Source organism: Triticum urartu, chromosome 6A (assembly GCF_056163025.1).
Source record: "Triticum urartu cultivar PI428250 chromosome 6A, HENAU_Tu73, whole genome shotgun sequence".
Classification (NCBI taxonomy): Eukaryota; Viridiplantae; Streptophyta; class Magnoliopsida; order Poales; family Poaceae; genus Triticum; species Triticum urartu.
Genome location: NC_141878.1, coordinates 342,038,527 through 342,053,640, shown reverse-complemented (window position 1 = coordinate 342,053,640; position 15,114 = coordinate 342,038,527). Strand labels below are relative to the sequence as shown.

The following is a 15,114-nucleotide window of genomic DNA, read 5'->3' as shown; positions in this document are numbered from 1 at the left end:
ATTTCTCTTCTTTTGTGGTGTCTTCAAAGCTATTGTCAGTCAGTGTAATCTCTGTATCAAAATATAGGACCATGTTTTGACACTATGACAGTGGCAAGAAACGTCTTATATGTTGATATTGAGGGAGTAAATCACAATTCATTTCTCTTCTTTTGTGGTGTCTTCAAAGCTATTGTCAGTCAGTGTAATCTCTGTATCAAAATATAGGACCATGTTTTGACACTATGACAGTGGCAAGAAACGTCTTATATGTTGATATTGAGGGAGTAAATCACAACCGGCCGTATCAAACCCTATCCAGTGTGTGTGAGATCAAAGAGGTTTTAGGGCAACTCCAACCGGCCGACGCAAATGGATGTAGTTTTTGTCTGTTTGAGTGGCTGAGCAGATGCGCGTATTTGGTTTTTGATTTGGGTCGCAGGTGGGCCCAACTGCATTAGTCCATGTGGTTTTAGAAAAAAAGCTAAATAGAAATATAAACTATCCAAATTTAAAAACATGTTAATTATTAAAATATAATTAAACATTAAAACCTGCCAAAGTCCACTTCAAACATAATTATACGTAAAACATAAATAAAAACTTAAAAAAACTAGCCCAACTCTGACGTGTGCGGGTGGTGGCGCTGGCGCTGGCGCTGGCAGGTAGACGCAATTGCCGGTCATGCAGAGCTGGAGCGCCTCCTCTAGGCCATCGTGTGCCCTCCTCGCGCTGGAGTGTCTCCTCTAGTGCAGCCTGGTACTCTGCCTTCGCCTTCCTGTCCTTTTCACCACTGGCGGCGGTGGTGCAGGGCGGGCCTTGACCTGAACGGCGCCGCGACGGTGCACATTGTGCTCCGTAGTGAATCAAACGTCTCAGTTAGGACTAACTGTCGCGTACGCCGAGTCGGTGCGCTGCTCCAGCGTGAGGATGACATGCCGTTTGCGGATCTCCTCTGCACGCACCCACTCCGGGTGCAGCACCGGGATGTGGTGGGGGTCGAGATGCCAATTGTGCGGGAGGTTGACATTCGGCCACGGCAGTGGTACTGCGCCCGGTGCACGGAAATGTATAACCGGTCCTGTGGCCGGTGAGCCCTCCTTCCTTGGCACGACCGTGCGACAAGCTGGCCCAGGCTTTCCCTTGTCGAAGAAGCCACCCATGGCGACTAGGGTCAGTGTTGGCCGGCGAAGGGCCACGCGTGACTAGACGTGGACGGGAGTGGGGAAAAGAAGTGGATGAGCTACCCCCCCCCCCCCCCCCCCCCACCCCACACGCGCTTTTGCCATTAGAAAAGACACGTGGACTCCACAGCCCTTCACTCAGCTGGCATGCGGGCCCGAACACGTGCATAACATTTATCAAGACCAGCAGAGGTGGTTGGGCAACCAACACACGGGCCTGAGGCTGACACCGAGCAGATACGCGCGCGTCCGTGTGAACGCAAATCGGGTCGACACAGGCACACACCAACCGTCTATGAATTGATGTATGCGACAGAAAGTGAAACAGGTTGCACAAGCTGTGCTATACTGCTTATATTTACTCTGCAATTGTACAGTATGTACATCTCTTCATCTATTACACCGCATGTACAAAGATTTCATACTCGTACGCCGATGGCTATGCTACACCACCTCTGAGGTAAAACTGCACACAGGCAAAAGGAAAAGAAAAAGCGGATGATAACCGCAACGTATTACACTGAAATCTTTTGGATCAGCTCTCACTGGTCGATTGGTGAACTCAGGCAGTGCCGGTTATCAATCTCTCTTGTTGGTCCAGCTTCTTCACCTTGAGAACGCCAAGCAGGATTTGTAGCCCAAAGAACGCACAAAGACAGTATCCGATGGTTGCTGGCATCTACAATGGATAAATGGAAGTGTGTTTGAATTTAGTTTTGTGCTGGTAATTTTCTGAAAGATGAATGCAGTTTCTTTGGGAAACTTACCCGGATCGAATTGAGGTGCAGAATGGTAGCGAGGTTTACCAAACTCCCGGCAGCCACTCCCTGGGTGACACACAGCAGCGTTTCACAACAGAGGATGGTATTAGCACTCAAAAGAAAATAAAAACAGAGCACGACATCATGATCACATATAGGGGTGTTCATGGCCGGGTTCAAACAAACCCAACCAAAACCGACAGTCAGATGAAAGTACAGCTTTTTCATTAGCCATGATCAAGGACACAAGTTCCAGTTCAAATAAATGAATTGAGCGGTTCCCACCGTGAGACCATTTTTTAACACCCTAATCACACACAGTGCATAGCATCCTAAGAGTTGAAAAACTGGCACCCACCCACTATCAGTTTTATCTTGGACAGCCCTAAATTCCCATAGCAATGATAACATAACACAATATAAAGCTTAATTAATTTATAAAACTCACATATCCAATTGTTTTCTGTACAGCGGCAACTCTTTGAAACGATCTTTCTGATTCTAATGCTCTGACACGAAGCTTGAGATCACCTTGCTCCTGTTATAAAACAACAAAAAATAGACCATTGAGTTCATTGTTGAATGGCACCAGCAAACCACGGAAAATAGGCCAAAGAACATTGTAGATACCAAACGCTCAATGATCTGTGCAAGTTTTTCAACTCTGTCAGGTTGACGGAACACATTGTAGAATGCACGAGATTGCCTGTCCCATCGCTTCCTTGCATCCTGAGGTATAACGAAATGCACATGAAACAATCACTCCATGGTAAACATACTCAGGCGTTACCATGTAGGTTAGAATTATGGACCAAAGGTTAACTTGCCTTAACAAGTACTTCAACACCAGCTTCATTAAATCTGAGCAACTCCATGGCATAACTAGTAATTTAAATAGATGCATCAAATCAGATTCAGAGAAGGCCATGTCAAGATTTTGTCAATTAAGAACATGGAATGCTACTAATGTAGAGAATACTCACGGCTTAGCAATCTCTGTAATATCAAATCTAGGATCTAAACCTTTCCCAATACCATCCAGTACTGAAAGAATGGAGAAAGCATAAGGAGCCATGAATGGACAAAGCATAAGGAGCCATGAAGCTATGGCATCATGTTACAGCCATGGTTCTCTACATGCAAAGCTGTCAGACCTGAGAATGCTCTGACCACAAATGTAAAGGTGGCAGGGAACCGAAATGGTTGATCAGCAGCAATTGCCAAAAGATCCTCTCCTGTAAAATTTTGATGCAAGTTAAAACAGAAAAGCAAAACCAGTAGAATGACATGCATGGCATGTTTCCTTCTATCATGTTCCCTGATAGATTGCAGGAATCATGAACCATTACCGATAGCTGCAAGTCTCTGCTTCTTCTTTTCAAACTTTTCCTCCTTAGATAATTGTTTTTTAAATCCAGGTTCCACGGTTGCCATCTCTCTCTCTTTCCTTTGTGCAGCTAGACGCTCTTCAAAGCTATACAATAGATAAACAGAACTCGGTGAGGCTAAGCGGCGTTGTTGATCTCATTTAGGAAACTTTGTAACTAAGTACAAAGGAGCATCCTTCCGGGATAAAGGACTAGTAGATTACCTATCCAGGAAAAATTGAGCTGTTCTTCTGACGGCTGTCATATCTCCAGTAGGAACAAGGACACCCATTTGAACCATTGCTTGAAGCACCTGCATGGATACACATGATGTTCTGTCAAACTTCATAGGGTCTACATTATTGTCTGCAGGTAAACTACCAAGAAAAACTTACTTTATCAGGATCTTTTTCATAAACTCCATAAAATACTTCAAGCAGTCCTTCGCGGATATTTGGGCTAATACTGCAAGTAAAAAGAATGAAGATTACATTGATTACATAAATGGACTTTGGAGGAAACAAAATGATCATAAGCAACCTTCCCATCATCCCAAAGTCATAGAAGATAAGCCTCCCACCATTGGCATCATCAACAGCAATGTTCCCTGGATGCTGTAAACGGAATCAATTTAACCAGTGCACGGCTACTGCATTTAATCGAGATACTTAAAAGGAGCAAAATAGAGTACATATGATTTGATATCATGGAATTTATAATCTAAGAGATGATAATATTTGACATTATGGCTATAGCTAACATAAATAGAGCTGCACCCAATAAAATTGCCAAGGTTGGAGATCGTTTGATGATTTGGAATGCACATATGCTTTGCTGATGGGACTCTGGCAGAGCATGACCACATAACTACACCTAGTTTCTCTTAGTGCATAATAATTTTTGTGATTCATTTGAATGCATTATAGCGCCCCCACAAAAAAACATTATAGTGCAATAATAGAAGGTTGACTGCATTTTTTTTATTTGAGCGCAGAAGACATTGCCAAAACACTGGAAATAAAACACTAATATAGTAGATATAGAGTAAAATGAACCTGCAAAGGTTATACCCGAATTCATCCATGTAATCAAGAGGACAAGAGAATATAATGAGAAGTAATGAACAAGACATCCATTAGCCCAGACACTGCTTTACTTTATATGTACTGTATCCATGAATTTATCAGAATTTGTAGAACATTCTTTAATTCTCAAACTGCAAAAGGGAAGCAGCTTCCCTGCCTGGACACCGAAGTCCAATTGAAACAACTACAGCATATTTCGCTTATGTATAGTGCAACTAACCGGGTCGGCGTGGAAAAATCCATGCGATAAAATCTGCTCAAGGTAGGACTCAACAGCATACCGGCCTAACCTGAAAAAGATTACGGTTGGCAACAAAAGATACCAATGTTAGTAGGTACTGCAAAAAAAGTCATGGCCGAGTAGTATTCAGACTTCAGAGGATACCTTTTCCGATCAAGCCCTAACTTATCTATCTGCTGTATCCTATTTATTTTGATTCCTGGGACATACTCCATTGTTAGAACCTACAAAGCATACAAAATAAACTTAAGTCTTATCTTCTGTTCTATGTTGCTTGAGAGTCTATTCACAAATTTCTGCATGGAAGGAACCTGAGGTGTAGTATACTCCCAGTAAATTTCTGGAACCTTCACATAATCCATATTTTTGAAGTTTTCAGCAAACTTTTCAGCATTAAATGCTTCTTTGGTATAGTCTATTTCCTAAAAAACAACCATAAGATGATTATGTAATTTGCTTTCATGTAAATATACAAGAAACACCGAAAATCAAATGGCTGATTTGAAAGAATTTATCTAATACAATCTAAGGAAAATATATTGATAGTTTGATACAAAGAACTCAAAGCAAGAAAGAGCATCATGAAATGGACTAATAATACAGAACAAAGTCAACATCAAGATGTAAGCCTCTCAAGCCCAATCCTCGCACTATTATGGAAGTATTGACACCAAAACGCTGTTTTATGATGCCTAGAGAACTCTACCTACGCATCAAATTATCTCAATTTACTCTCACTGAGGAAAGATGCATAAAAAATGGATACGTTTGCTTCCGATAGTCTGTTATATAATAGGTGTTATTTCAAAAACCTGAAATCTGACAAGCGTGAGATAGTAACAGACCGTAGGTTGTGAGCATAAGACAGCCGCACCTGATATAATACATTTGCACATTCATCATAAATAGCAACCCAGTCTCTCTTGGCACCATCTGACTTGGGATCCACTTTCTGAAGGTATTCTGCTATTACCTAGAACATCATCAGTTGAGGCTATCAGCTGATGGTTTGAAAAGAAAGAAAAATAATAGAGAGGCACAATCTGTTAGGGAAAAAGTACACTTTTAAGAGACTTGCCCTTAAATTCTTCAGATCAATATCAAACAGCTCTTTCAGACCAGGCCTTTGCACCTTGAGTACAACTTCTTGGCCATTTAGGCTTGCCCGATGAACCTGGCCTGCCAAAAAGGGATGTATTGTTACAGTGTCAAGTTGACACAAGAAAATAAAATGCTTTTGTTCTAGTCAAATTTCAAGATTACATATCTAGTCTACGAGCTTATTACCGAGGCTAGCAGCAGCTAATGGTTCAACGTCAAATCGTTCAAATATCTCATTTACAGATGCTCCCAGCTCTTCTTCAATAGTTGACACAGCTGTCTCTGAAGGGAATGGAGGGACCTGATCCTGCAAAAGAGGGTCCATGATAACATTAGTATAAAGTAAAGATATAGCACTGCTAGTTACCAAAAATCTAGGAAATGCGAGAAGTTTTTAACTGACAAGAACGACTATTTTACTACGCTGATCTGTTGACCAATTTAACTAAATTGGATACATATTTATGCATAAATTTGCAACTGGAGGACTTTGGGGAATTTGGGTCAGCAACAATCAAGCGCATATAGCTGAAGCTCGTAAGCTACTGGAGGAGATCGTGATTAGCCGGCGCTAACAGAAACAAGAGACGGTAAGATTTCAACGACTGAGAGCAGTTAGCTGATGGTGGAAGTGTTCTAATAGGCCTTAAATACTTGTGTTTTATCAAACCACCAAAAAACAAACGATGTTTCATATGCAGATAGGGTGGTTCATAGCAGGTATTATGAGATTCTGATAGACCCCCAATTTAAAATCCAAGAGATAATCTTTTGAAGTTAATCTATGTCAAGACACTTAGTACAGATTTTACCCATGGTCATTACTGAATACTTTTTTTTTGCGGGAGTACTGAATACTTATTTTAAGATTCACAGACTTTTCGCTACGAGTAATGAAACAAGCCCTTATGTTTTTCTAATAGGTTAAGTACACGTTCCCTATAGCAATCTATTACAGATGCAGATTTGCTAATAAACAATAATCCAATATTCACCGCAGATGCTTTGGATGTGTCCAGATGCGGAAGTATAGAAGTGTGCATGCAAACCTGCAATTCAGATAATTGATCCACATATTCTTTTGGAAGAATATCCACCCTGGTGGAGAATTGCTGTCCTATTTTAATAAATGTGGGGCCTAATCTCAAAATACTCTCCTTGAGCCACTTGGCAAGAACTTTCCTCCTCATTACCCTTTTCTCTTCCGTCATCCCCCCTGCAGGTAATTCATCGGCATGAAGGGATGCCTTATGCAGACAATTTTACTAAGAATATGTAGGGAACTTTAGGGCACAAACGAACAGCATCCAGCAAGTCAGTGAATTGTTTAAAATGCAATACACCCTGTTTATAAGATGAAGGATTTTAAGCCGGCGTCCTTTCTCCATGTTATCATATAGTACTTCTTGTTATATGTTCAAACAGTAAGGCACCTTTTATGACATGTAAGCTAAAGTAGTTGGATTACACTTCATCTCAAAAGCCATGGAATTGCCTATTATTTTCACAAGTAGAAAAATAAGTCCAAATCTGCCTCTCAAGTATCTTGGTAACGAATATACTAACACAAATAAACATCTGAGGCTGCACGTGGTTGACAAGTAAAGCCTAAATGTGCAAAAAAAATATGACACATAAAACAATCATTTGTTATTTTATGGAATATGACCCAAAGACTTGCAAGAAACTGACTGACATGTAGTGGAGTATGAAAAGATAGAAGTCCAGGTACCTAAGCTTTGTGGTATAAAACCTTTAATATAGTACCGTGTCGTTTCTGTTTGCGTGATTAAGTTCTAACCTCGATAAGTGAACTTCTGGTTGTTGAGCCAAACCTTGAATATAAATGCGAAGACAGAGCCCCATATCTCCAAGGTTCTTTGAATCGTTGAATAGGTTTTAAACCGATTCCAACGACCACCAGGAACAACAGACACCTGCAAGATTTAGATTTTTCAACCCAGAATGAGGAAGCATTAATAATGGCATGAGATAAACATTTCAGCTGATCCCAGATGAACAACAATATTAACACAAATCATGGAGTCAAAATGTGCATGACGGTAAGTCATGCTTCCATCCGCACAAGCTGAAAGCACTACAGGGCTGACAGAACAAACAACTGACAAGCTTGTTTACTTCTCTCCACCACGGTGCATAATCTATTACTCCTTTCTGACGATGCTATTACCCGGCCTTCCCTGAATATAACTTCATTCCAGCTAGAACAAAATATGAATGACCTACTCCTTGCATTACACATTTACACTGACGTGTCACTGAAGTCTTTAGTCAAAACAACATGGCAGTCCTGCTTACTACAGGAGATATCGCACATCCGTCTCGGAAAACAAAAATGGCACAACGCACTGATCGCACACACTGACAGACGCATACTTAGGAATAGAAAACGCCGAGCAAACAAATATTCACCTTGGGCATGGCCTCTCCGTCGCTTCGCTTAAACCATGCGTCCTCCCTGCCTATCTCCTCCACTCTCTCCTTCCTCCTCCTCTCATCCTCACCCGGCCCACGGCCGGATACCACAGAAGTGCCAGACCCGGATGGCACGGGCTTCACGCTCGCGCCGTTCCCACTCCCACTCGCACTCCTGTTGCTGTTGCTGTTTCCGTTGCCGTTGGACCCGAGGTACGCCTCCACCGCGGCATCGTCGTACCCGAGCCTGCTCGCGCTCCCGTTGAGCCCGAACTTCCTGGCTTCCTCCTCAGTAAACGCAGAGGAGGATTTCTCCTCGAGAACAGCAAGAACGAGGCGGTCCTTTGATCGGCGGCGGAAGCGGAGCGGTGGCGGGGGGCGGCGGAGGCGGAGGTGGTCGGGAACGGAGAGCGAAGAGGAGGCGACGAGGGAGGCGGCCGCGGTCGCGACGGACATGGCGGGGCGGAGAGCTAGGGTTTGGCTGTGGGGGTCGAGGGGGTGGAAGCGAGGGGAGGCGGCGGAGGAGGGAGTGGTGTGGAGGAGGGAGCAAGGCGCGGGAAGGGCCAGAGGAGAGCGGTGGTGGGAGGGGAGCCACATGGTTGGCACGGAGGATGAGGCGATCTCACGTGTGGAGAGGTGATTGGGGCGACGGTGAGTGATGGGGCCCAGTTGGTGGGGTAGGATCACGTGGAAAGTTTCTTTCTTTCTTTTTTTTTTTTTTGAAAAATCTTATCTCGCGTTCGTCCAATTTTAAGACTTAGAGCAACTCTAGCAGACCCCGCATCCGTCCCCGACCCACAAAATAACCGTCAAAATGCGGGTAGGGGCGGAAAAACCTGCCCGATCAGAACCCGCATCCCGTCCCGATCCGCAAAATTTTTTGAGGGACGCGGCAAAATCCCAACCCCAACCCGGGAATACGCGGGTTTCCCCCTCGCGGCTGCGGTGCCCTGCGTCACATAGAAGCAGTTGGCGGGACGGACATTTCAGCCCGCGCGCTTTCCCTCCTCCTTCCGCCACCGACCGCCCTTGCTTCTGCCCGCCCGCCGCCGGCGATTTCCGGCCAAATCTACGGGCGGAATCGGTCCACGGGGCCGCCCACACCCTCCCGCCCCGAGACGCTGCACCGCCCCCCGGATCCGGCGAGAAGAGACGCCCTCGTCGCTGCCGCAGCCGGGGATCGACCACCGTCGTGCCCACCTCCTAATCGCCGCCCGGGATCACCCGCCGCGTCCGCCACTGGTTAGTGCGTTTTGTTGTGATTTTTGCAATCTAGGTTTAGTTTGGTCATGGCACCTGCCGTGAAGGAGCACGAAGACGAGAACCGGAAGAGGAGGCGAGGATCGACCGTCGGGCGTCTTTGCATTCCCCGGAATTGTCATCTTAGGAACGAGATGTTGATGCAAGACTACTTCACGGAGAATCCAACGTATCCACCGCACCTCTTCCGGAGAAGGTACCGAATGCGTCGAGTGTCAAAATTGTTCAAGCTTGCGAGGCAAATTACCGGTATTTTACTCAAAGAAGAAATGTTGCGGGCTTAAAGGGATTTAGTGCATATCAAAAAATCTCCGCGGCAATGCGAGTGATTGCATATGGTATTCCGGCTGACTATGCCGATGAGTACCTTCGCATTGGTGAAGATACTACAATTGAGTCTGTGCGTAGATTTGCAAAGGTGATCATCCGTGTCTTTGGTCCTGAGTATCTTCGGGCACCCAACGAAAATGACACAAAGAAATTGATGGCAACTAATGAGAGGGGAGGTTGGCCTGGCATGCTAGGTAGCATTGATTGTATGCATTGGACTTGGAAAAATTGCCCCAAGGCATGGCAAGGAATGTATTGTGGCAAGTCTCGTGATGCAATAATTGTGCTTGAGGCCGTAGCATCCGATGATTTATGGATTTGGCATTGCTTTTTTGGTATGTCGGGCACTCTCAATGATACCAATGTGTTGCAACGGTCTCATTTGTTTGCTAGGCTTGCTAGTGGTGATGCTCCTGCTTGCAACTACACTATCAATGGGCATGAATACACAAAGGGGTACTATCTTGCTAATGGTATATACCCTCCTTGGTGCACATTTGTCAAAAGCACCAAAGAACCCAAAACTAAAAAGCAATGTGAATTTGCAAGGGTGCAAGAGGCAGCCCGAAAAGACATTGAAAGAGCATTCGGTGTTTTGCAATCTAGGTTTGCCATTGTCCATGGTCCTGATCGTTTTTGGGAAAAGAAAACCTTGAAAAATATTATGGCATGTTGTGTTATCCTGCACAATATGATTCTTGAAGATGACAGAGGAATGAACTTGGAATTCTTCTATGACAATGTGGGTAGTCATGTCAAACCAGCTAGAGACCCTAACTGCATTAGAGCTTTCCTTCAAACATACAAGGAGATTGAAAATGCAAACACCCACTTTTAAATTCAGGAGAATCTCATTGATCACCATTGGCAAAGGGTTGGACAGTGACTTTTTTTGTATTCATTTGTAATTGTATTCATGACAAGTTTTGTATTGCATTATTTAAGTTTGATATGCTGATTTGAATAATTATTTGTAATGTGGATGATTATTGTATTATGTTTGATTTGAATAATTAAGTTTTGCTTTCGATTGTTGTCTTTATGTTGGATTTGATATTTGCAGGCCGATAAGATGCGGGATGCAGCGGCGCAAAGAGCAGACCCCGCAAAGCCGACCAGTAAAAAAGCATATTCCGCGCATATGCTTTTTTACGGGTCCGTTTGAGGGGTCTGCATCTATGGCCGTCCAAGCCGGCCCGCAAAAGCGGTTTTGCGCGACTGCAAACGCGTTTTGCGGCGGCGGGATGCAGGGTCTGCTAGAGTTGCTCTTACCTAGTGAACGCTGTTGTAGCTGTTTGATTCTGTTGCAGGGATCTTGGCGCATGCTACCAGCCATGTCACCGCAATTGGATTGTTCATTGCGGTGCATATCGGAGCCAATGGCTTGTCCCTTTTCTCCTCACCCTCCACAGAACACCTTGCATTCCCCCACGTATCCAACCCCTCCCAGCCGAATCTTCGGCGATCCCTGACGAGGTTTCTGCGGCGACAGCCGACGAACTGTCACGATTCTCAACAAGGGATGCATGTTGGTCACCGTGTAGTCATGCGGCGGAACGATGTTTGCCCTGGCGCATGCTGCAGCAGGTTGACGGAACACTAGATATCAGGGTATACACAAAAACCATACATCGGCGCCTCCTTGGAAATATCTAGCATTGGGAAAGTATAACTATGGTCAAAAATGTATCTTGGTAAAAATACTTGTGTAGGAACTACAGAGCAACGGGTCGCACGCTGTGAAATATGTCACAAAAGGTCCCCGGAGAGACTCATGATGCCAGCCATGACACACTCGAGGGTTGAGGCGCCGAGCAGACGGGGCACACGTCGACCGGAGAGGACGACCTTGTAGAGTACTCCATCAACCACGCATTAAATACTCGGTCGGCCTACCCCCCTAGCCCGGTGCAGGGCTACGGGTAGGGTCATCATCACAACAACCAGGAGGGACGAATGACAAGACCGGACGTTGGTGCGGTGTAAAGCAGGAGAAGGGCGGTGCGGCGCGTCACGTCGATGGAAAAACTCGAGCACCTCACATGCAACAGTGTCAGCTCACCTACTGCAATGTGACAGAGGTAAGTGGTACGCCTCGCCGACCATTATTCGTATACTTTCACATGTATTTTGTAGACCAAATGTGGTATCCCCCAGACCTATATAAGGGGAGGGCCATGGTCGAACAAGGGGACAACACTTGGCTACCACCACACCACCAGCAACTACAAGGCAAGGATAAGATAGGCAGAGAGGAGGAAGAGCATATTTAGGAGTGTTCAAGCACTCTAACTAGTACCCCGACCACCACTGGTCTTAGCCCGACCACCACATTTGTAACACAAAAGCACTTGTATCCCCCAGTTTATATCAATACCAACATGGCGTAGGGTTTTACGCTAAGATGGTGGCCTGAACTTGTATAAAATCCCCATGTGTCCTGGTTTGCCTCTGCCCATGGATTAACAAGGCGTTTAGCCCTTGGCCGAACTCACAAATACATGGTATCCCGGTCCCTTGTGTCCTGAGTACACACTCCGGCATCTTGCACGCCATGTAGGGGGCTAAAGTGCTCTTGTCACTCCGACTCATGGTTATGGCAGGCAAGTGTCGTATCTCCTGTTAGCCCTAGATTCGGGGGAAGGAGAACACACGAAGAGGGAAGGGTCCGAGTGTGGTTAACCGCAAAGGAAAAGTGTTGGGGAGTGTAGTAGAAAACAAAAAAACGCCCTACGAGCACCCAGGAACAATATGAAGACGCATATCAGGTTTAGATCAATGATCATTACTGACTCCAGAGTGTACCGGAAGTAGATGAGTCGGTGTAGATCGTACTTGGAGACCCTCGAACGTTGATGGCAATCTCGTGAACCTCCCTCTAATGATCCCTCGAACGGAAGACTAAAAGCATAGTCTCTCTACTTGGTTGCAAGCGTACGGTCTTCACGATCTGGCAGCACTTCGCCGTCCAAAGCTAATCGTCGTCGGAGAATTAGAGGGAGGAAATTAGAACAACACGGGGATTCTAATTATGAGGATTAGAGGTGGATATGACTAGCTCTAATTAGTCAACTGAGACCAACTAGAATTAGAACTAGATCAACCCTAGAGGAGGCTCCAAAACTTGTGTAACATAGGGTGGAAATCCTCTAGTATATATAGGTTTAGGGGAGAGGAGGGGGCGGCCACCAAGGGGGAAGGAGTCCCCCTCGGTGCGCCGGCCTAGGGGGGGAGTTGGACTCCCACCCCTAGTAGGATTAGGCCTCCCATAGTGGGAAAGGGGGGCGCCTCCCTATTGGGCCCTTGTGGCCCAATTCCTTCTCCACCTCCTGGCCTTATTAGGCCAATTGATACTAAACATTTTCAAATCATTATATATAATTTAACATCCCCGGAAACATTTTCCACCTACATATAATTAATCGGTAATACCAGGTAATACTCAATATTCACCGAAACCCTATTGGTGACCCCAAACGCTTCCGGAACCTCTCGGAACTATTCTGGGTATTAGTGAAACAATTACACAAATATATTCTCATTACTCCCATACCACTAACACTCATCAGATCATGATTACCTTAAGCTTGTGACCTAGTAGGTTCGGTAAATCATAGACATGAACAAAACCTCTTCGTTTAATGACCGATAGCGGAACCATGGACACCCATATCGGTCCCTGCGATTACACGAATGGTATTCGAGTGAACCTTTAGTTATCATGTGATGTTCCCTTTGCTTCACGATACTTTACAAAACTCGGTGTGCGTCGGTATCCTCCTGAATCATCACCATGCTCACTATACCATTGCTCATGTTACCGGTTTTATTCTTCTTTCTCGTTAACGTGTTTCGGCATCCTTGTGACGTAGTCACCTGTGTCTGGGCAGACAATGATGGATGCCTTCACACCGAGAGGGCCCTAAGAATATATCCCCATCGTCGGAGGAGCAAATCCCACTCTCGAGCTATCCGGTCACTTGTCAAACTTTTTGGTGAACCTAAAAGTTATCGTTATGATCACCTTGTCACAGATGACGTTTGAGCAACCCCAAAGCCCACCGTCTGGTAGGAAGTGACCGAGACACTCTCATGGTTTGAGTAACTAAAAACATGCTAACACTTTGTGTTATAATAGATGATTTCAGATGATATAATCACAAAGTATAACAGACAAGTATTGGGTCGATTCAATATGATCGTTCTTCCAACATCATACCCTCAATGTTGTTCCTAAGATCCAGAAAATGTGACCACCAACAACACTTGACCCAGCCTTAGAGGTGAGACCGGGAACCTATTGTTTAACCATTTATCATTTCACACGTGCATATGAGTTTTCCACTGAATGGCATATTCCATGATCATAGCAGTTATAGCATGAAATATAAACTCTTAATTATGAATAATGAAATATAATGACACAATATTATTGCCTCTAGGGCATATATCAAACAGTCTCCCACTTGCACTAGAGTCAATAATCTAGCTGCATAGTCCTGAAACACCTATGTCTTATCTGGTGTTGCTCATGCTTTGCTTGTGGTAGAGCCTTTGTCATTAGGTTTAACATATTCAAAACACTGTAATATTTGTGTTAGTATTGTATGATTTTAAGGATCTCAATCCATCTTGCTTTGAGCTTTAACATTTTATTCAAAATAAAATATTATTGAATTCATTGCACTTTGAATCATACCGATTATATCAAGACTTTTCTTGATTATATTCACATCATACTCTGGATCCACCCATTTATATCAAGCCTCTTCTTGATTAGCCATATTCATAATATAATGTTTATGGGTTTCTTACAACTTCTGTAACATCCAATTATATCAAGACATTTCTTGATCCAGACAATATTGAAACATCTAATGTTTTCAAAACATATATTTCTATCGTTATAGAATCAACAATATTGTTCATAAAATAATTCTATGTAATTATCATAGCCCAATTATATCAATAATGAACTTTAACTTCATACTCTCAAAATAATACATTTATTCTTTGAGATCCTTGATATCTGTTACTAACATTTAGTAAAACTATTTGGCCCTTTTATATATCATAACTATCAAGATGAATTCATTCATATATCCATGCTTATCAATTGATTATGATAAGCATTGAGTTATATGACATTGAGAGAAAACATTTTCTCTGTTTAAACCTTTGTCAAAATATATAAACTTATTTTAGCTCAATCATGCATTTTGGATCTATCTTTACATATTCTTTTATGCCCAATATTCTACCTTACAATTTGATGGAAACCATGTTTCAAAACCATTTTGTTTGTGCTCTGAAGTTTTATTTCCATTCCACAATATTTCATATACATATGAGATCAGAAATACTATATAG

The 15,114-nt window shown here is 43.8% G+C and overlaps 1 protein-coding gene across 2 annotated transcripts; it reads right to left on the bottom strand.

The window, feature by feature from the left end:
- Window positions 1-1,483: 1,483 nt before the first annotated feature.
- On the bottom strand, window positions 1,484-8,766 carry ATH13 (ABC2 homolog 13). 2 transcript variants are annotated; one of them, XM_048678410.1, is made up of 20 exons: window positions 8,152-8,766; window positions 7,520-7,655; window positions 6,768-6,934; window positions 5,905-6,025; window positions 5,696-5,796; window positions 5,492-5,590; window positions 4,929-5,039; window positions 4,762-4,841; window positions 4,597-4,666; window positions 3,832-3,905; window positions 3,687-3,756; window positions 3,516-3,604; window positions 3,274-3,398; window positions 3,079-3,159; window positions 2,908-2,968; window positions 2,752-2,806; window positions 2,555-2,653; window positions 2,373-2,462; window positions 1,931-1,990; window positions 1,484-1,842 (listed from the first exon to the last, which is right to left on the bottom strand). In XM_048678410.1, exons 1-20 carry the CDS (start codon window positions 8,749-8,751, stop codon window positions 1,726-1,728), a joined length of 2,406 nt encoding a protein of 801 aa, XP_048534367.1. In that variant the 5' UTR covers window positions 8,752-8,766; the 3' UTR covers window positions 1,484-1,725. The 2 variants fall into 2 exon arrangements, with proteins under 2 accessions (XP_048534367.1, XP_048534366.2); XM_048678409.2 differs by having other exon boundaries at window positions 3,687-3,905.
- Between the last annotated feature and the right edge of the window lie 6,348 nt (window positions 8,767-15,114).

Coding starts and splice junctions, on each gene's coding strand:
- ATH13 (XM_048678409.2), bottom strand. CDS start 8,751: ATGTGGCTCCCCTCCCACCACCGCTCTCCTCTGGCCCTTCCCGCGCCT. Junction 2,969..3,078: donor TGTGGTCAGAGCATTCTCAG/GTCTGACAGCTT, acceptor CCATTCTTTCAG/TACTGGATGGTATTGGGAAA. Junction 2,807..2,907: donor ATTACAGAGATTGCTAAGCC/GTGAGTATTCTC, acceptor TTAAATTACTAG/TTATGCCATGGAGTTGCTCA.